A 20,045-nucleotide genomic window follows, 5' to 3' on the forward strand; every position below is an offset into this window, starting at 1 on the left:
GGGAACTATTATCTCCCGCAGGAGAGCGGGGAGGTAGGATGACGGTCAGCTAAAGCTTGAACTCTAGCAGAGGGACCTGCCCGAGGCTGGATTCGCTGACCGAGCGCCATCCCCGCGCCAAGGGCCCCTGCTCCGGTCTCTGACACCCACCCTGCCTACCCCAGACAGCTGACAGTCCCTGCTACTAGTCGGCTTATGCCGCGCCTAACGCTTGGCCACTTCTGAAGCCGGGGAACCCCAGGGGGAAGCTGGCTGGCCCCAGCCGTCGAGTCTCCAGCCCCGAGCGGGGCCCCGCTGCCGGGAAGAGTTGGGGGAAGAGGAAGGAAGTTGATCTTGCAGTCTGTTCCGGGGCGCCATCTGGTGGCCTCTCTGGAGCCGCAGGGAGACTCCAAAAATCCTCTCCTGTCTCCTTACTCAGCGTCTCCTGGAAGAGACCACCTGAACCTGAAACTTATTCTATAAATGGCAGGTCACAGGCGGCCAGACTTCCAGACCTGAGCTTCGGAGCTCTGCGCCAGGGAAGGTAAAAGAGGTGTTCATCGGAGAGACTCAGGTCTTGCTCATCCATCACAGAGATCTGGAACATTGGGATTGAAAATGCATCCCAAACCTCAACGGTTCGAACTTCCTCCAGTGTAGAAAGTTGCATTTTACATAGCTCCCAACTCCGCTTGAACACTTTCAGTGGCAGCAAGATCAGTACAGGATTTCATAAAGTACTGACTCTGAGGCTGAAGATCTGTGATAAGTAAAGTTTCTTTTTAGGAGATGCCATGAGCAATCTCCACTCTTGGAGTCGTTCTCCCTTAGGCTCATGGTAGAACACAGGCTTTTGTTTCAGATTTTTCCAAGAAACTTGCCCCTGACCACCACCACCTCCACCCCCCCCCCCATTTTAAAGATTTTTTAATTTATTCCTTCGAAAGAGAGAGTGTGAGTGAGACCTTGATCAAGGGGGGAGAGTCAGAGGGAGAGGGACAAACAGACTCCCTGCTGAGCAGGGAGAGGGATGCTGCGGGGCTGATCCCAGGACCCCAGGATCATGACCTGAGCCAAAGTAAACGCTCAACCCACTGAGCCACCCAGAGGCCTCACCTCTGATCTTGATAATGGAATTACACTCCTGCATAGTTCTGCATAAAAAGTAGACTGTTACAGCCCTTGATATGAGCTATTTCCTGTTACTTCCCCCTCCTCTTCATCTTACAAATGGGAGGTAGCGGGTACTGTGTTAAGGTACTAATAGTATAAGTTCTTATTTTCCTCCCAACAGCACTTGGAGGTAAATATTACCTTTCCTGATGAAGAAATTATGGCTCAGAGAGGCAAAGTAGTGACCAAATACAGCTAGAAAGGGACAGAGTGAGAGTTCAAAATACCCAGTCTATTAATTCTAGAATGAAGCACTTCCTTAAACTGATATAAAACAAAGCAGGTCTTTCCATTCCACCGTGAGCCTCAAGTGATTATCATGATACCACCAAAAATTTTGCTGAACTCTAGGGATATTGCCTACTACATTCCCCTGGTAAATCAGATCCTTAAACCATCCCCCCTTTTTTAAAAAAGATTTTATTTACTTATCAGAGATCACAAGTAGGCAGAGAGAGAGAGGGGAAGCAGGCTTCCTGCTGAGCAGAGAGCCCAATGTGGGGCTCAATCCCAGGACCCTGGGATCATGACCTGAGCTGAAGGCAGAGGCTTTAACCCACTGAGCCACCCAGGCACACCAGATCCTTAACCCTTAAATCAAAATGAAATGAGGTTAGTTTGGTATACTCCAACTTAGTGAGCCTGTGTTGGTTGCCGATGATTACAACTGTGCTTTCAAAGCACTCATAAACTACCAGCTGGAATTGGCATGAATTCTTCCAGTTGTAGTCTCTACAACTACCTCTATAAGAGCCCCTAGAGGCTGAGCTATTTTTAGATAGAAGATTCTGAGCTGTAATTTATTGGAAGATTTTTAAGGAAGAAAAACTCTATTATAGAAAATCTCAAACATAGGGCACCTGGATAGCTCCGTTGGTTAAATGTCTGCCTTGGCTCAGGTCGTGATCCAGGGGTCCTGGAATCGAGTCCTGCACTGGGTCCCTGTTCATCAGGGAGTCTGCTTCTCCCTCTCCCCATCTCCCTGTTTGTGCTCTCTCTTTCTCAAATAAATAAAGCCAGCCCTTAACAAATTTCAAACATATAGAATAGTATGATGAACCCCTGTGTATTCATCAGTCAGCTCCAACAATTCCCAACGTTGGGCCTGGAGATTTTAACTGATTCAAAGTAGTTTATTGTCAGTTGCTATAGCCTCATCTAACTGGGATTAAGGAATCTCTTCATTGCTTATTCCACTAGTTTCCAGCCTAATGACTACCTATTCTTGTACCTAGCTCTAGCACTACACTTGGCCCAAAGAAGAGGCACCATAAATTCACTCCATTCATTCACCAATAGTAAGGGCATACTCTAGAGCACAATGTCTTCGCTTATAGATAAAAATCAAATGGATGGTCAGTTGGTGATAAGTGCTAGCAGAAAAATTAAGTAGGCAAGGAGGTAGTAATAAGGGTTTCCTTGGTAGTAGTGGAGGGAAGACTTCTCTGATGAGGTAACATTTGAACAGTGACTTGAAAAAAATGAGGGAGTGAGTGATGTGGATACCTGAGGGAAACGCATTCTGGGAGCAGGGACTAGCAGTGTAAAAGTTTCAGTACAAATGTGTTCGGTATATTTGAGGAAGAGCAAGAAGCTTAGGTAGGTGGGATAAAGTAATAACTTTGAACTCTGTTCTGAATGAGGTGTAAAGCCTTTGGAGGGAGCTGCTGGGTGGCTCAGTAGGTTGGGCATCTGCCTTTAGCTCACGTCATGATCCCGGGGTCCGGGGATCGAGCTCCACGTCGGGCTCCCTGCTCAGCGTGGAGTCTGCTTTTCCCTCTTTTGCTCTGTCAAATAAATAAAATTTTTCAAAAAAAAAATAAAATAAAGCCTCTGGAGGGTTTTGAGCAGTGGGGTGAAAAGGAGATGATATATATTTTTTAGACTTAATTTATGTATTGGAGAGAGAGAGAGCGAGAGAGAGTACGGAGAGGAACAGAGGGAGAGGGACAAACAGATTCTACACTGGGCATGGAGCCCCACGTGGGGTCCGATCCCATGACACGGAGATCATGACCTGAGCTGAAAACAAGAATCAGGCACCCAACCAACTGAGCCATCCAGGCGTCCCAATATGACATGTTTTAAAAAGATACACTTTACTCTGTGGAGAGTAGAGAGAGTATATGGCTGAAACGAAGGATGGAGACCAGTGGTCCAACAGATGGTGGCTTAGACTTGGGTGATCATGAGTGAGGATGAGAGGTAATCACATTGCAAACAGATTTGAATGATAAAAATGACAAGACTTGCTGAGGAACCGGATGTAGAAGATGAGGCGGGGTTGGGGAAGGTTTGGCATGAGAACCTGGAAGAATGAAGTCCTTTAGTGACATGGGGCACAGTGGGGGAGCAGATTTGTACAGGGGACATCGGTAATTTTTCCTTTAAGTTTGTTGTATTTGAGAGCCTATGAGGCCTGCAAGTGGAGATGATGAGGGGTAGTGGACAAAAAGTGGGTGGTATTTAAAGTCTTGACAGTAGACAACATCACTCAGCAATTGAGTGTGGAGAAGGAAGTTGAGGACCAAGTGTTGAGCCGGGGTTGCTCTGAACTTCACAGGCTACAGAGATGAGAAACGAGGAGGAGCCAACCAAGGAAATTTAAAAGGCTGAGCCAGTGAAGTAGAAGAGAACCAAGGAAAACAAGTGTTTCAGCAGCCAAGGGAAGACTATTTCAAGGAGGGGGTACTTGAACTAAAGTTCTTTTTCCTAGGGGGCACCTGGGTGGCTCAGTTGGTTAAGCATCTGTCTTTGGCTCAGGTCTTGATCCCAGGGTCCCGGGATCGAGCCCCGCATCAGCTCTCTGCTTCCCAGGGAGTCTGCTTCTCCCTCTTCCTCTGCTGTTCCCCCTGCTCGTGGCTCATTCTCTCTCTCAAATAGATTTTTTTAAAAAAGATTTTATTTATTTATTTGAGAGAGAGACAGTGAGAGAGAACATGAGAGGCAAGAAGGTCAGAGGGAGAAGCAGACTCCCCATGGAGCTGGGAGCCCGAAGCGGGAGTCGATGCCGGGATTCCAGGACCGTGACCTAAGTCGAAGGCAGTTGCTCAACCAACTGAGCCACCCAGGCACCCTCAAATAGATATTTTTATTTTTTATTTTTTTAAAGATTTTTTTCTTTATTTATCTGACAGAGATCACAAGTAGGCAGAGAGGCAGGCAGAGAGAGAGGAGGAAGCAGGTTCCCTGCAAAGCAGAAAGCCCGATGTGGGGCTCGATCCCAGGACCCTGGGATCATGACCTGAGCCGAAGGCAGAGGCTTAACCCACTGAGCCACCCAGGTGCCCCTCAAATAGATATTTTTAAAAGAAGTTCTTTTTCCTCAGTTGAAGCCCAGCGGCTGAGTGGTTCTTGCTTACTCATGGCCACTTACCTCTCAAGCAGTGAACCCTGAACAAAAGTAAATACCTGAGGGTTCAAAAACCCCCACTTTTTGTTCTTCTTACCATTTGGGGAGGAGGCAGGGGGACGTGTGTTTCCCTTGTAGCTAATTCTGTAATTCATCCTTTCTGTATTATCATGTGCTTAGAAAATTCATTTATTCTTGGTTGTGCATCTCTTTCCAGTTTTCTAGTGAACTCTTATTTCCCTAGGTAATAAATAACATGTCCCTTCAGAGGCTCAATGTTTTACTTTTTTAAAAAGATTTTATTTATTTGAGAGTGAGTTAAAGATATCACAAAGGGAGAGGGAGAAGCTGACTCCCTGCTGAGCAGAGAGCCTGACGTGGAGCTCAGTCCCACCACACCAAGATCATGACCTGAGCCAAAGGCAGACACCTGACTGAGCCACCCAGATGCCCCTCAACCTTTTATTTCTTAAGAGCTATGGAGGGGTGCCTGGGTGGCTCAGTGGGTTAAAGCCTCTGCCTTCGGCTCAGGTCATGATCCCAGAGTCCTGGGATCCAGCCCCGCATCGGGCTCTCTGCTCTGCCGGGACCCTGCTTCCTCCTGTCTCTACCTGCCTCTGCCTGCTTGTGATTTCTGTCTGTCAAATAAATAAATAAAATCTTAAAAAAAAAAAAAGAGCTATGGAAAATGTATGTAGCTTTGAAGGATTTCCATACCCCCCACCCCCACCATCACTCTTGAATTGAGAAAGTATCATAGTGAAGACCATGAGGTTTAGAGTGAGGCAGACCTGGGACTTGGCCTCTCTGAACCCATTGCCTCGCTCGTAGGAGTAAACACATCTACAGTTGTGGGCAACGCACTTACTGTTGACACATAGGTGCTCCAACAATGCCCTTCTCCACGTTTGGCCTTCAGTCTGTAGCTTTCCTCTAGACTTCTTGAAATCTGCTACACCCTGGAGTTCTTATATAGGAGACATCATCGAGACCAACATTTCTCTCTGGATTACACTGTTACTTTCCTACAAGCTTTTTTTTTTTTTTTTGTCACTTCCACATCACCAAGCCCTTCTGTGTTGGTTAGAATTGGGGCCTGAATATTAGTTTCTTTTGTAGCTTCCTTTGCCTTCTCACGGATAACACTGTCCATAACACAAGTCATGTATGTGTCAGCTGATCTTTCTGAACAGAATGAGACTTCCGACAAGTGTTTTTTGCAACCTAGTGGGGAGAGGCTCCATTTGTAATCAGTCCAGCTGCTTTCCACTATTTGCACACTGAGGGGCACAGACTTGTGATATTCTTTTGTTCATGGGATGACCTTCAAATTCCTTTGCAGTATCCAACATTATTTCCCCCACAGGGGGACACAGGGAAGCTTCTAAAGGCAACGCTTGTGGAGCTCAAATGGGAGAACAGAGACATCTTAGCTGAAGCTGATGGCCCTAGTGTCTACCTTACCGAAGACCCAGGCCTCTCAGCACTCACACAAGAAAGTACAGATCAGGAGGGCAGCCATACTCCTAATTTTCCTAGACACGGGGTCAGGCAAGGCTTCTGGTTAGTGCCGAAACCTGGCATGGTCTGAACTCCCCGGGTAGAAGTAAGGGAAGAGGGAAAAACTAGTGTAGGAGATGCCACGTCGTTATTTTTCCACACCAGAATGTTACTATTTCCAAGGAACTTTTTCCTACACATGGGGAAGGCACTTCCTGAGGTCTCGACTCCCAGCAACATCCAGGCAGTTGTGCTGAGCAAAGGGAAGCTCTAGCTCCTGATGGATCATATAGCAAGCTGGGCCCAAATGGAGAGGGTGGGTGCCCCAAAGTCTCCATGGGAGAAGCCAGCTGTTAGTACGACAGGTGTGGTACCGCTCCCTGGCCTCCCCCTGGAGAGGGAAGGGACCACTGCAGAGGAGGAAGCCGAGACATGTAGATGCTTCACCTGGGAAAGCGTCACACAGAGCACCCTGCCTCCCACCCACCGTGCCTCAGCCTACAGAAAGCCACACTGCCTGGCCCCCACTCTCCCACCTGTCTTACCCTGACACAAAGCAGAGGGATGGGGAAGGTTCCCCAATCATGCTTCAGTAAATGAGATGGGTAGAGACTGTAGTGTGGACAAAATCGTCCCTCCTCAATCTAGGGCCAAAACAAATGCCCTGGGCCCAGAAACACACAATTGTTACTGTGGGCAAGACGGCTTCCTTCCTAAGCCCTCCAGGCTCCCCTTTGTGCTCCTGGACTGTGGGGCACATCTGAGGGAATACTTCTGAATAACTAAAGCTCCATTCTGGTTCACCTTTTCATTGACTCTGACCCCAGTTTAACTCTGGTTCACCTTCCCTTTGGCTTTGATCCCAGTTTAGACTGTCTCAGGTGTCATATTTGGAGCAGTTAGGGAAGAGGACAATACCCAAACCCCAGGCATATCCCTGGTGACAAGAGTGCACTGCTATGGTGGTGGGGCACCAGCACTGGTGAAGGAATCCTCACTGGCGTCTGGCTGGCTGCTGGCCTGGGGCGACCTGGGCCAGACTGTTGGTAGGCTCAGCCTCACTTCGGTTCATGCAAGGGCCAAGATCTGGGTATCTCAATAACATGGTGTCCATAAGCTCAAGAAGGAAACCAGAGGGTAAGGCAATGACATTGGTACTAAGACATTTATTACATCATAAAAAGTCCATTGTTGTTCTGTTTATCCATATGTACATGTTCCTGTGGGTGGTCCCTCTGTCCAGCCCACCTGCCAACCCTCCATGGTGCCAATCAACTTTCCAAACTGACTAATTAATAAAAGAGGAAGAACTGGAGGAGGTGGCCCAGCGCTGATGGGAGTGGAGATGGGAGAGGGATACAAAGTGCAGAGTGGTTGGCTTGGCTCTCAGTGCCTGACCACGGGCAGGAAGGGCATGAGGACGGGCACTACAGGGTTGGCACAGAGATGCCTTCTCAGGGCTGCCAGATTGCAGGTGATACCTGAATGTGTTCTCAGGTTAGACCCCCAGGAATGGAGAGCTGAGGAAGAAGGTTCCTTAGCCTGATTGTGGGTCCTAGGAGAGGGGCTATAAAACTTTTCTTTTTCAGGTTCCCTCCAAGTAGCAGTGAGAGCAGCTCAGTCAGGCTGGGCCTGAAAAGTTTGTGCCCTGGGGACAGCTGGAAGGGTGGCTGAGGACAGTCTGGTAGGAAGGACTGGTCCTGATCTCTGAGGGGCCTGCCTTAGTTGACCTCGGAGGTGGGCATGGGGTCTGTGGGGCGGGGTGTGGCCAGGAGGGGCACTGGTGAGGTGGCCTCAATGAGAGCAGGGTTGAGGATGATGGGCAGGGCCATGGGGGGTACGCCCACCTGCAGCGGGGAGGCCAAGGGCTGCAGGATCAGTGGGGGCTGAGCCAGCGGAGGAGGCCCATCTGGAGTAGGACTCAGTCTGCTGGGGCTAGATACCACTGGTGATCCAGGGGAGCTGCTGTTGGCCGGACGAGGGCTCTCAGGCTTCTCAAAGTCTACAGGGAGAGCAAGGGGCTGGTCAGACTCCTTCACATCCCACAGCTGGTTTACCTAACCTCTGCTTCTCCCCATTCCTGTGAACAAAATGACCCCTGACAGGCTAAGTAGTTGGGAATATGCCTTTGAAACTCATTCAATATCCAGTTTTCTTTTATCTACCTTCTACCTCCTTTGCTGTACCTTCAGTCAGCTAAGTTCTGATCTGATCTTTACTAGAATCCCCAAAGGGCAAACTCTGCATATTTATTCCAATTTCCTGATCTAGCCTTCTCCTTCCAAGCCCGAAAATCTCGAGCAGGTAGCTCATCACCACTTACTTGGTCCTGCTACCTCCCACAGGAAGAGCAGGCTACAGAAATACTCTGGATCCCTCCTTCCCCTGGCTCACAGCCCATGCTCAGCAGTAATCCCAAACTACCGTGGGCCTTGTCTTAGGCTTCCTACTTTCTGCTCAACACCCAGAAGGCTAACTCAAAAGGACTCACCACAGGCCCCTAGCTCGGAAGGCATCTCTGGGGGAGGTGGATGGCCAGGTGTCCTTGTGTCCCCAGCAGCAGGAGTCATGTGGGCTGAGGCCAGAGGTTTTTGGGCATGCGGCTCCATGGGCATGGGGTCTGGGGAAGGCAGAACAACCAGATGGCAGCTCTTAGTGTTTTCTTTCAAGCACAGCCCTGGCTACCCACCAGTCTTGCCGCTGATAAGAGTACAGAGAACTAATTATTAGCTCCAGACTCTATAATGAGGACTCTTTTGACAAAGCTGAACTAAGCCCCCTACCCTGGATGACAGTCTGCTTGAAGAGCTCGTCTCGTAGGTGGGGCAGAAAACAGTCAATGCGCTCCCAGGTGATCTCCCAGAGGGCTGAGGGGCTGCCTCCTCGGGCGTCAGCATTGTGGAAAATCTCTGCTGTGTCCATCACCAGAAGCATGTTCTTCAGAGACTCAGGGATGGCCTCTGACTGTGGTGACAGTAGGACCATGTAAAGAGGGCATTGCGGGGGATATGGTAAGGAGGAGGCAGCCCCCAAGAGGAAAACAGCATGGTGTCTCCTGCAGGTGGGAGAGGAAGCAGGCAGTGGGAGCTGGGTTGAGGTAGAACATACCAGTAAGTCACTGGAGCCTGCGTGCATATACTTGTCCATGAAGTCCAGAATGGTCAGCCAGAGCGCCGCAAAAGTAGAGAGTGACAGCAGTGGAGACAGGTGCTGCAGGAAGACCTAAGGCCCGCCAGCCCCTTTTAATGAAGGGTTGGATCTATCTACATCCCTCTGTAAGGCTGGGAGGCAAGCCTGCCCTGTCTTGCATGGGAATTCTAAATCAGAGATTCCTCTGAATGCCAGTATCCTCCCAGGTCCCTGGGTCCTGATGAGTCTCCATAGCCGAGGGTCCCGAGCCCCCACATTGCATTTCTAGGGCCCAGCCGAAGCCCTGGCTTTCCTCCTTGCATAAAGGCAGGTGTGGGGAGAGTGGTTGGGGAGGGCGGTGAGCAGTACCTTAGACAGCAGTGTGGAAGCCCTCATCCGAGTCTCCTCCATCCCGCCCACATCTGCAGGGCTGATATTCTCTAAGAGCTTGGTCAGCAGAGGAAACAGCACCTGGTAGGTAAAGAGCCAACGTGTCCCTAACAGGTCAGTTGGCAGCCTTACTCCAAGAAAGCCAGGGGCTGGGATGGATAAGCACAGAGCAGAAGGAAAGGCAGGATGCAGACTGAGGACTGACATTAGGGGCTTTTCAGGTTGCCCAGTTCTCCCTGTCCTAAGGATATGAGCTTTAAGACTAGAGGAAAGTCCCACCTTGTTAAAACAGGACTCCCACTCCAGGGCATCTAGCTTTTGCAGATCATGTACCAGCAGGGCTCGCTGCAGATAGGTCAGTGCCTGCATCCGCACCTGGCGCCGGGCATCACAGCACAGGCAGGCGATGCCTGAGAGTGAGAAGAGGCTCAGGATCCTTCAGGCATCCTGGTCCTGGTACTCCCCAAGTTCCAGCTCCGCCTCAGCCCCTGCCCTGCCTGCTCCCCTGAGGTTTACCCTGCAGTAACGGGCACCAGCAGTGGGCCCAGAGGGTGCGTGAATCCGCTTCGATCTTCCGGCCACCTGTCTCTAGGTGGCGCTGCTCCTCTGCCCAAGAGCTGTAGATGGAGGCCGCCCGAGTGTGCAGGGTGTGCATCAGGTCTAACAACTGGAGTCACAGGAGGGGCAGGGTATGAGATGGGGTAAGGTCTGGGTGATGCCCCTCTCAACAATGTCCCTTACTGAGTCCTCAAAGGAGTCCCTAGTCCCAGTCACACCAGTCATACTATACTCCACCCCTCACCCTTCTTTTCTCCTCAACTTCATGAGCTGGTTGTCCCCTGCCAGCCAGTGTTTCCCAAAGTTGGGTATTACAGTGGAGGAGATGTCAGAAGTATGTGGAATGAGTGTTTAACAACAATGAGTTACATGGTGAAAAAGGTACTTTCTTCTTAATTCTCTCTCATACCTCCTGATGACAGATAAAGCCTCACCTTGTTAATTTCATTTTAAAACCAGAAAGCAAAGCTCAGGCTCAGAGGCTGTGGTGGGCAATAGTGTCCAGTCAACCTCAGTAATTTTTTGTTTTCATCATTTTTCTAAGGTTATTCTATTTAAGGCAATTAGTTCTCCATTTATTTAGTGATATAAAGTCTGCTTGTAAAATAAATTTTATGTGCCTTGAACAGACAAAGAATAATTCTGGAAGGATAGACAAGAAACTAGTGGCAACGTCTACCTCTGGGGAGGGTAACTTAGCAGCTGGGGTCAGGAATGGAACAGGACTTACTTTTATCCGTTTACCCTTTTGTACTTCTGTACGTTGCACTACGTACATGTATTACTTATTCAAAACATAAACCTCGAATATTAAGCAGAGATTTACAGTGGTTTTGGATGGGGAACAATTTGGAAGTGGTGGCTGAGGGCCTGGGTTGGAAAACATAGGCCCTTCCTCAGAGCCCTGGCTGTCCCTGGCCCTGCCCACAATCCCAACATCAGGGGCGGCGAGAGGAGAGGAAGTAAAGGATGCCATACTTACGTCCTGACTGACCTGTAAAGACACCGTGTGGTAGCTGGCAGGCACACCTTCATCCTCATCATCGTCACTGTGCCCACCCCGAGTGGCATGCTGGCTGGAGGTTCGAGGCCGTCGAAGCACTGAGCCTTCCTTGGATTTCTTCTTGAAGCGGTTTCCTTTGTTATCATACTTGTGACTCTTGCCACGTTTCTCCTGGGACTTGCACCCTGAGCAAAGCCAGACCCAGGTCACATTTCTATATCCATGGACACAGATGGCCTACCTTTTCCTCCCTTTCCCCCATATATTCACATGGCTACCCCCCAGCTGCCCCTTCACTGGGTAACCCACCGCCATTCAGACTGGCCTCCACAAAGATGCGGAGAGTCTTGACGCAGAGCTCAAAGTTGTCAGGTGTAATGTGGGCAGCATCACGCACGATGAAGGACAGAGATTCTACACATTTAAGCAGGGACTTAGTGTCGTGTGGCCCGAGGTCCAGCCCCACTGTTAGGCTGTACTGATTGACCAGGGGTGAAGGGCCTAGTCGGCTGGGCCCAGGACCTGGCTTGGAGTTATCGATGTCATCCTTCCCCACCTGTAAAGTACACAGAGTTGCTGGGAACCCAGGCTTGAGCCTGATCTTCCCTCAGATGCCCTCTGGAGGACCAGGAATCTTTCCCCCAGGCCAAGGAGGGAAGACTCACCCATTGCCCATATGCTCACTCACCACTAACCAGCCGCTGTTTACCACATCAGCATCTGTCGCTGATCGGTGGATCTTGCCAGGCCTGCAATGGTCAGCATAGACCTCTGAATCAGAAGTGTATCCTCGGTCCAGGCTCACATCATTCTGATGGTAGGATGGGAGTTCGCTGTCTGATTGGGCCCCTAAGTCAGCAGGGAGAAGGGCAGAGTCAGGGTGGAAATGGCTACACTGGGATGAAGGATGATTTTAGTTCTAAGAAGTAGGTGCTCAAGCCTGGCCTCTCCTCTCTCTTGGTCCAGCTTAGTTTCTCCGTCCTGTCACCAAGGGGCTGAAGGACAGTCTGGACAGATTGTCTCTTGACCAAATGGGGCAACAGGCTAATTTGGGCTCCTGATGGCATCTAGTAGCAGCTGTCCGGGCATGGGGTTGGTGGTGAGGACATAGTTTCCGAGAAAATAGTCCTCAGGACAGTAGGAAGCCTAGTGTCATAGACATCTCTGTTGCCTACTAGCCTTCATGCTGTTTAACCCATGAGTGCTGGGGAAATGTCAGTGGATATAGGAAGCTCTGGAAGCAGATGGTGGCAGTCAAGAGTGTTCAATCTGCTAATAAAAAAACCTCTATTTTGTTTTCTTGCCTCAACCTCTGGGGCCATAACTGTTTATCCACTAATGAGGGTCTCCCTGGGAAACGGCTTACCAGCATCAGGTCCATCAGCCCTGGCTGTGGCCTGCAGGGCAGCTGGTGGCTTTACACCTGAGCCAATACATTCCAGCAGTGTGAAGAGGGTGGCCCAGTCATCACCTGAGTGGATGTTGGCTGCGTTGGTCTTAAGAAGTTCATGGAGCCCATAGGCTACCTGGTGACTGACTCGGGACAGCACGCTGGGCTTCATTAGCAGCAAAATGCGCAGGGAGAGCAGCACCTGGGTGTGTGGGTGGGGAGCAGTAAGTGAGCACACAGCTTCTTGTCTAGACCCCTTCCTTACCAGTTTCCTTAGGTCAGTGAGGATGGTTTGGTTAGAACCCACCTAAGAGTACTGCTGCTGGTCTTTTCTTCAGGTTGTTTTTTTTTTAAGATTTTTTTTTTTTCCCCAAGAGACAGTGAGCGAGCGAGCGCCCATGAGTTGGGGGAGGGACAGAGGGAGAAGCTGGCTCCCTGCTGAGCAGGGAGCCCAATGCAGGACTCAATCCCAGAATCCTGGGATCATAACCTGAGTCGAAGGCAGACCCTTAACCGAGTCATCCAGGCGCCCTTTCTTCAGTTTTCTTTTTAATTAAAATTTTTATTGAGCTATAGATTCATATGTAGTTGTAAAAAATAATACAATAAAATATAAGTAATATAGAGGTTCAACTCTTCATTTTGGCTCAGGTCATTATCTCATGGTTGTGGGATTGAGCCCCACATTGTGGGCTCTGCACTGGGTGGGGAGTCTCCTTGAGATCCTCTCTCTCCTTGCCCTCTGCCCCTCTCCGCACTCCTGTCCACACACATGCTCTCTCCCAAAATGAATAAATCTTTTTTTTTTTTTTTAAGATTTTATTTATTTATCAGAGAGAGAGAGGGGGAGAGAGCGAGCACAGGCAGACAGAATGGCAGGCAGAGGCAGAAGGAGAAGCAGGCTCCCTGCCGAGCAAGGAGCCCGATGTGGGACTCCATCCCAGGACGCTGGGATCATGACCTGAGCCGAAGGCAGCTGCTTAACCAACTGAGCCACCCAGGCGTCCCCCAAAATGAATAAATCTTAAAAATAAAAAAAAAAAGAAACAATACAAAGAGATCCTTTGTATGTTTTGCCCCATTTACGCCAAATGGTAACATTATATAAAACTACAGTAAATGGTAAGTGATACTGACATCAATATAATCCACTGATCTTACTCAGGTTTCCCAGTTTTACTTTACTCATCTGTGTATGCATGCGTGTATTAAGTTCTACATAATTTAATCACCTAATTTTAGGTTTGTGTATCCTTCACAAGTCAGTATGTTGAATAGTTGCACCACCATAGGATTCTTCACGTTGACCTTTAAAAACATACTTTCCTGCCTCTTCTTGTCCCCAATCTTAACCCTTGGCAATCTGTCCATTACTTTTAAAATTCTGTCATTTCAAACTTGTTAGATATAAATGGAATTACATAATATGCAGCTTTTTGGGATTGGCTTTTTTCCACTCAGCGTAATTCCTTGGAGGTTCCTCCAAGTTGTTATCAACAGTCTGTTGCTTTGATTGCTGAACAGAACTCCACAGTATGTATGTGCCACAGTTTAACTAGTTACCTGCTGAGAATCATCTGGGCTGATTCCAGTTTTGGGCTATCACAAAAAAAGCTTCTATGACCATTCATGAATAGGTTTTTATGAGAAAGTAAGCTTTAATATCTCTGAGATAAATGCCCAAGAGTACGACTGCTGGATTGTGTGAATAACTGCATGTTTAGTTCTATTAAGAAACTGCTAACAGAGGAGCTGTACCATTTTACATTCTCACTCAACATTTCATTTCACTGAAGCAAATGTAAATGATATTGTGTTGTTGGTTTCCTTTTCTATACGTTTACTATTAGTATCCAGAAATGTCATCCTTGCCAATGTTTGGTATTAGCACTATTTTTTACTTTAGTCATTCTGACAGGTAGTTAGTGATATCTCATCATGATTTCAATTTCCTTTCCCTGCTGGCTAATGATGCTGAACATCACTAAAATATTTTCATGTGCTTATTTGCCATCTGTGTATCTTCTTCAGTGAAATGTCTGTTCATTTCTTTTGCCCATTTTCTAATTGGATTGTTTTCTTACTGTTGTATTTTGAGTTCTTTTATATTTTACGTATTAGTTTTTTTCAGATGTGTAGTTTGCAAAGATATGCTCCTTATCTTTTCATCCTTTTCACATGACCTTCCAAAGAATACAAGTTTTTTTTTTTTTTTTTTTTTTTTTTTTTTTAAGATTTACTTATTTGAGAGAGAGTGCGTGCATGCATGCATGAGCCAGGAGAAGGGCAGAGGGAGAGTGAGAGGGAGAGAATCTCAAGTAGATTTCCCATGGAGCCCAATGGAGGGCTCAATCCCAAGACCCTGAGATCATGACCGGAGCCAACACCGAGAGTTGGATGCTTAACTGATTGAGCCAGCCAGGCACCCCTAAAGTATAAGTTCTTAAAATTGATGAAGTTCAATTTACCAATTTTTCCTTTTATGGACTGCACTTTTGGTGTCAAGCCTAAGAATTCTTTTCCTAGCTCCTGAACATATTCTCCTAGCTTTCTTCCTAAAGGTTTCATAATTCTACATTTTACATTTAAATCTATGATTCATTTTGAGAGACACCTATATGGCGCAGTCAGTTAAGTGTCCAACTCTTGATTTTGGCTCAGGTCATGATCTCAGGGAGATTCAGCCCTGTGTCAGGCTCCCTGCTGAGCAGGGAGTCTGCTTGAGCGTCTCTCTCTCTCCATCTTCCTCTGTCCCTCCCCCATGATCACAATCTCTCTCAAATAAATAAATAAATCTTAAAAAAAAATAAGATCTAAACAGATAGAGGGTTGCTGGGGGCAAGGGAGTAGGGAGAGGGTGGCTGGGTTATAGACACTAGGAAGAGTATGTGCTATGGTTAGTGCTGTGAAATGTGTAAGCCTGATGATTCACAGACCTGTACCACTGGAGCAAATAATACATTTTATGTTAATAAAAATAACTTAAAAATTAATTTATGGGGTGCCTGGGTGGCTCAGTGGGTTAAGCCGCTGCCTTCGGCTCAGGTCATGATCTCAGGGTCCTGGGATTGAGTCCCGCATCGAGCTCTCTGCTCAGCAGGGAGCCTGCTTCCCTCTCTCTCTCTCTGCCTGCCTCTCCGCCTACTTGTGATCTCTCTCTGTCAAATAAATAAAATCTTTAAAAAAGAATTAATTTATGAGTCATTTTGAGTTAATTTTTCTATAAGGTATGCTGCTGAGGTCAAGGTTCATTGTTTGTTCCCCACCCATGAATTTCAATTATTCTAGCCACTGAAGAGGCGATTCTTCCTCCATTTAACTGTTTTTGCACTTTTGTCACAGAGCATCTCTGTGTGGGTCTATTTCTGGATTCTTTCTTCTGTTCCACTGATTTATGTGTCTTTCTCTCCACAAATACCAGACAGTCTTTTTTTTTTTTTTTTTAAATATTTTATTTATTTATTTGACAGAGAGAGATCACAAGTAGACTGAGAGGCAGGCAGAGTGAGAGGAGGAAGCAGGCTCCCCGCTGAGCAGAGAGCCCGATGCGGGACTCGATCCCAGGACCCTGAGATCATGACCTGAGCCGAAGGCAGAGGCTTAACCCACTGAGCCACCCAGGCGCCCAATACCAGACAGTCTTGATTACTGCAGCTATACAGGAAGCCTTAGTAGCAGATGGAGTGATTTCTCCCATATTTTCCTTTCTCAAATGTTTGGCCATTCTAGGGCCTATGCTTTTCAATCTAAATTTTAAAATAAGCTTAGGTCTACAAAAAACCTTGCTGGGATTTTCATGGGAGTTGCATTAAACTTATACATGAATTTGGGGGAGAACTGACATCTTTACTATGCTGAGTCTTCCAATCCATGAACACAGTATGCCTCTTCATTTATTTAGGTCTTGATATCTTTCATTAGCATTTTGTAATCTTTAGCAGAGAGATGCTATTAATGTTTGCTTGGTGTGTATTTCAGTATTTCATTTCATTTGCAGCATGTGTAAATGATATTGTGTTGTTGGTTTCATTTTCTATACATTTACTGTTAGTATCTGGAACTGTGATTTTTCTTTAGATATTAGGACTCTAACATTGCCTAAAATTTATTAAATTGTTATATAAAGACTCCTGTACTTTTTTAAAAATTTAAATTCAAGTTAGTTAACATATAGTGTAGTATTTGAATATTAGTGATGCATCACTTACATATAACACTCAGTGCTTATCGCAACAAGTGCCCTCCATACTGCCTATCACCCATTCAACCTATTCCCCCACCCACCTCTTCTATGTGATTAATTTTTGTGTTAATCTTATATCCTGTGACCTTGCTGAACTCACTTATTAGTTCTATGCTGACTGTCTTTTATACCTGAGCCAAGAAATCTCAGGAGGGTTCTAAGCATGAGAACCAGGAAACCAGATATAGGGCTGAGACTGCCACAAGGCAGTAGCCATTCAACCTTACAGAGCAGATTCATAGGAGCCTGCAGAGGTGCTAAGTACCAGCTTCATGCATGAGACCATTCCAGACTCATCCCTAATGCCACCTGTTAGATTCCTCTAGCCCTGTGGTACGTAACCGGACTCATGCAACACTAAATGAACTTTCTGTCTCAGGACATACCCACAACTGACACTGTGGCTTTAGTCCCCTACCTACTTCCTGCTTTCCAGGCTGTACTCTGCTTACCTGGCCACTGATCTCTTCTCTTCGGAGCAGTCGAATGGCCAAGCGCAGCAGCCCCACCACTGCTCGCTCTACAAGGAAGCAGAAATCCTGTGCCTGGACACACAGGTGATATAGATGGTCTCGGACAGTCTGCCACACACAGCCCACACGGTCCCTGAGGAACATAAGGGTGAGGACAGTCACAGCTGGACAGGCCACTGGGCAATAGGTCTCTCCCTTTGATCCAGGTTAGGCCTTTCAGGGCTCATCAGTATTATACCCTAAGCAGGCAGGTATAATGAACAAGCTTCTCCACTGCCTATAGCTTCAAGTGCTTCTTGTTCCTAAAGCCCACTCAGCAAGATGGCTCCAGTCTTCCATCCCTTTGGCACGAGCCCAGAATGAGGCCTGCCTAAAGATTGCCTTCTACCTGTTCTCCAGCACAATCCTCAGCAGCATCTCTAGGGAGAAAGCAGCATCCTCCTCATCATATGTCTCTTCATCTGGTGTCACTGAGACCAGAGCCTAGAGCACAACAGCGGGAAAGCATGCAGAAGTCAGCCACTGGCTCTGCCCTGACAGAAATTAAGGCAATCACCATTGTCCCCATCTCCCCTCCCAGACATAGCCGGCTCTTTCATCCCTCCTCTTCCCTCTTTATCCTGTACCTTCATGAGTTCCTGTAGGGACTCCAGCTGAAGGAACTTGCTTTCTGTGATCATCTTTTCTGGGTCACATTGCTAGAGGGGATTCAAGAGAGAGGAGGGTCAGTGACAAGGGCTGGAGGGAAGAGAATGTTCCCAAGAGCTAGGGAGAGAGGACAAAAGGCCATCAGCTCTGTTCATAAGCCCTGGATAATTCTACTCTTCAGTTTCTAGGGCAGCATCCATCTAGAAGGGAGGGATGGCAACATTCATCTAGAAGGGAGGGATTTAGGCTTGTTTACCAAGGCTACCAAGGGTAGGCAAAGACAGTTACCTTGATACAGTCCAAGGCTGCTCTTTTGGCCTCTTGGTTCTCAGTGGATGGGCCCCGCACACTAGACTGCTCAGTACCACTTAGTGTCAGCCAACTCACAAAGCTTAGAACTGTCGACTCTCCTCTGCAGAAAAAGTTCAAACCCTGGTGAGCTCCATAGTTCTGACCCTCCCTCTCCAAGCCTTCAGCCTCTGATCTGCCCTTACCGATTTGATGGCGTCTCCTCCCTCTGTAGTGAGATCTTGCCATTGGGATCCACAAAATCTTCTACCTGGAAAATCAGATCAAGAATAATTTCTTTCCACATGTCCTTTGCATGTCCTGCTTCTTCATGAAAAATTCTCTGGCTTTCTTCCTGTAGCTCAGTGTCCTACACTCCTGACTGGGCTGCCTACAGCTGGTGACTGGCAATGGCTTATATCAGCTTTCTTTTACAGCTATCCCCTCACCCCAAGTCTGTGGTCTTACATTTAAGGTGTTCCTTAAGTTTCAGTAAGTCATTGGTTAAGTTTCAGCAGTCATTGGGCCTAGTGCTGGTCTCAACCAGTTCCATACACAAAGAGCACATAGTTTATGAGCTTTTGCCTTGTTATTGCCCACTAATCCCCTATAAGAATTACCTCCACCATAGCTTTGGGCAGCAGTTGAGCTCGGAAGAGCTGCAGCATGGCCTCCATGATATTCTTCCAACCCTCCCGCAGGATGTCACCATGACGATGGGCCAAATGGAATACTGTCTTGGCTGCAATGTGGGCTTTGGGGTTGCTTCCAAACACACTGGGCAGGTTCTCAATAGACTGAAAAGGAAGATGAGAAAAGGCTTAGGGTCTGGCAAATGTCTGGAAAGGAGATCTCTTAGGCCTTTACCTATAGTTCCCCGAAAGTCCTGTTTGCTATGGTTCACTACCCCCCCCAGTACTAGTGGGAAAGGCTAACCTGGTTAAGGCCTTCCCCACTGATGTATCTCCTCTCCCATCCCACTTGCATGAGGTGACACTAATCTCATTCTAGGGGGTATGAAACAAAAATGGCCCAAGTGCTACTGTAGTCTAGGGGGAGTAAATGAATATGCCGAGGGAAAACAGCTCTACAGATAAGGATGGATTTATGGCTAAAAGAGAGGTCCTCCTTTGGAACTCTAAGTAAACGGTTCTTGCCCCTGCTTACCTCACTGCTAAGAGCTGTGAATTTGCACAGAGATATGATGAGATTGTCAAACACATCGCTGAGGCCATAGTGGGCGGAGATCATGGCGCACTTCCTGTAATGTCACATTCCAGAAAGAGTGAGTCACTGGAAGGCTAGGTAGTCCTTCCAAGTCCCTGAGGAAGCTTACTTAGGATTCTTCCCCGATCAGTCCCAAGAAGAAACCTTTTACTCTTCAATCTGTTTAAGACTGAGCCTTCCCAAACTTCAGTCTCCTTTCAAAAACTCAGAGAAAACCCATTCTAATAAAAATATGAGTAGGAATCAGAAAGGCATGGAGGCAACCATGTTTTCCCAGAGAGGTGAGAGGAGGTCAAGACCAAGGCCACAGCTGGGCTACCTGAAGCCTGAGATGGCTTTCTGGATGATTGTCTCTTCAAGGCTTTTGTCAAAGACATAAGAAAGGGCAGCAATAGTGGGGCCCCATGTCATGGTGAAGAGGTCAAGATCATAGCTGCCAGCAGGCACACGAAGGAATATGCCCTCTGGGGTGGCACCTCGATGAAGCAGCACATTCCACACATAGTTCTCCCGAACCAAGCCTGTCTGCTCTTCAGGCATCACAATTTCCTCATTCCTGTTAGGAGGTAAAGGAAAGAGTAGGTACACTGCTGTGAACCTAACTGGTTCCATGCTAGGACAATAGGTTTTGTTTTTTTTTTAAAGATTTTATTTATTTATTTGACAGAGATCACAAGTAGGCAGAGAGAGAG

At 47.5% G+C, this 20,045-nt stretch overlaps 1 protein-coding gene across 10 annotated transcripts in view; it reads right to left on the reverse strand.

Annotated features, from left to right (window-relative positions):
• Positions 1-7,150: 7,150 nt before the first annotated feature.
• GBF1 (golgi brefeldin A resistant guanine nucleotide exchange factor 1) overlaps positions 7,151-20,045 on the reverse strand; it is a 127,749-nt gene continuing 114,854 nt past the window's right edge. For 6 of the 10 annotated variants that reach the window (XM_059169093.1, XM_059169092.1, XM_059169089.1 and 3 more), the window contains 19 exons: positions 19,673-19,909; positions 19,294-19,387; positions 18,747-18,923; positions 18,333-18,397; positions 18,127-18,250; positions 17,817-17,888; positions 17,579-17,673; positions 17,170-17,323; positions 12,451-12,676; positions 11,773-11,933; positions 11,394-11,640; positions 11,064-11,269; positions 10,040-10,190; positions 9,803-9,933; positions 9,503-9,604; positions 9,113-9,226; positions 8,788-8,968; positions 8,496-8,624; positions 7,151-8,006 (listed from right to left, as the gene is read on the reverse strand). In XM_059169093.1, the coding sequence (XP_059025076.1) occupies positions 7,726-8,006; positions 8,496-8,624; positions 8,788-8,968; positions 9,113-9,226; positions 9,503-9,604; positions 9,803-9,933; positions 10,040-10,190; positions 11,064-11,269; positions 11,394-11,640; positions 11,773-11,933; positions 12,451-12,676; positions 17,170-17,323; positions 17,579-17,673; positions 17,817-17,888; positions 18,127-18,250; positions 18,333-18,397; positions 18,747-18,923; positions 19,294-19,387; positions 19,673-19,909 (2,947 nt within the window). In that variant the 3' untranslated portion in view covers positions 7,151-7,725. The remainder of the gene's footprint in view (positions 8,007-8,495; positions 8,625-8,787; positions 8,969-9,112; positions 9,227-9,502; positions 9,605-9,802; positions 9,934-10,039; positions 10,191-11,063; positions 11,270-11,393; positions 11,641-11,772; positions 11,934-12,450; positions 12,677-17,169; positions 17,324-17,578; positions 17,674-17,816; positions 17,889-18,126; positions 18,251-18,332; positions 18,398-18,746; positions 18,924-19,293; positions 19,388-19,672; positions 19,910-20,045) is intronic. The other 4 variants (XM_059169090.1, XM_059169098.1, XM_059169097.1 and 1 more) reach the window with 1 other exon arrangement.

Source organism: Mustela lutreola, chromosome 4, assembly GCF_030435805.1.
Source record: "Mustela lutreola isolate mMusLut2 chromosome 4, mMusLut2.pri, whole genome shotgun sequence".
In the NCBI taxonomy this organism is placed as follows: Eukaryota; Metazoa; Chordata; class Mammalia; order Carnivora; family Mustelidae; genus Mustela; species Mustela lutreola.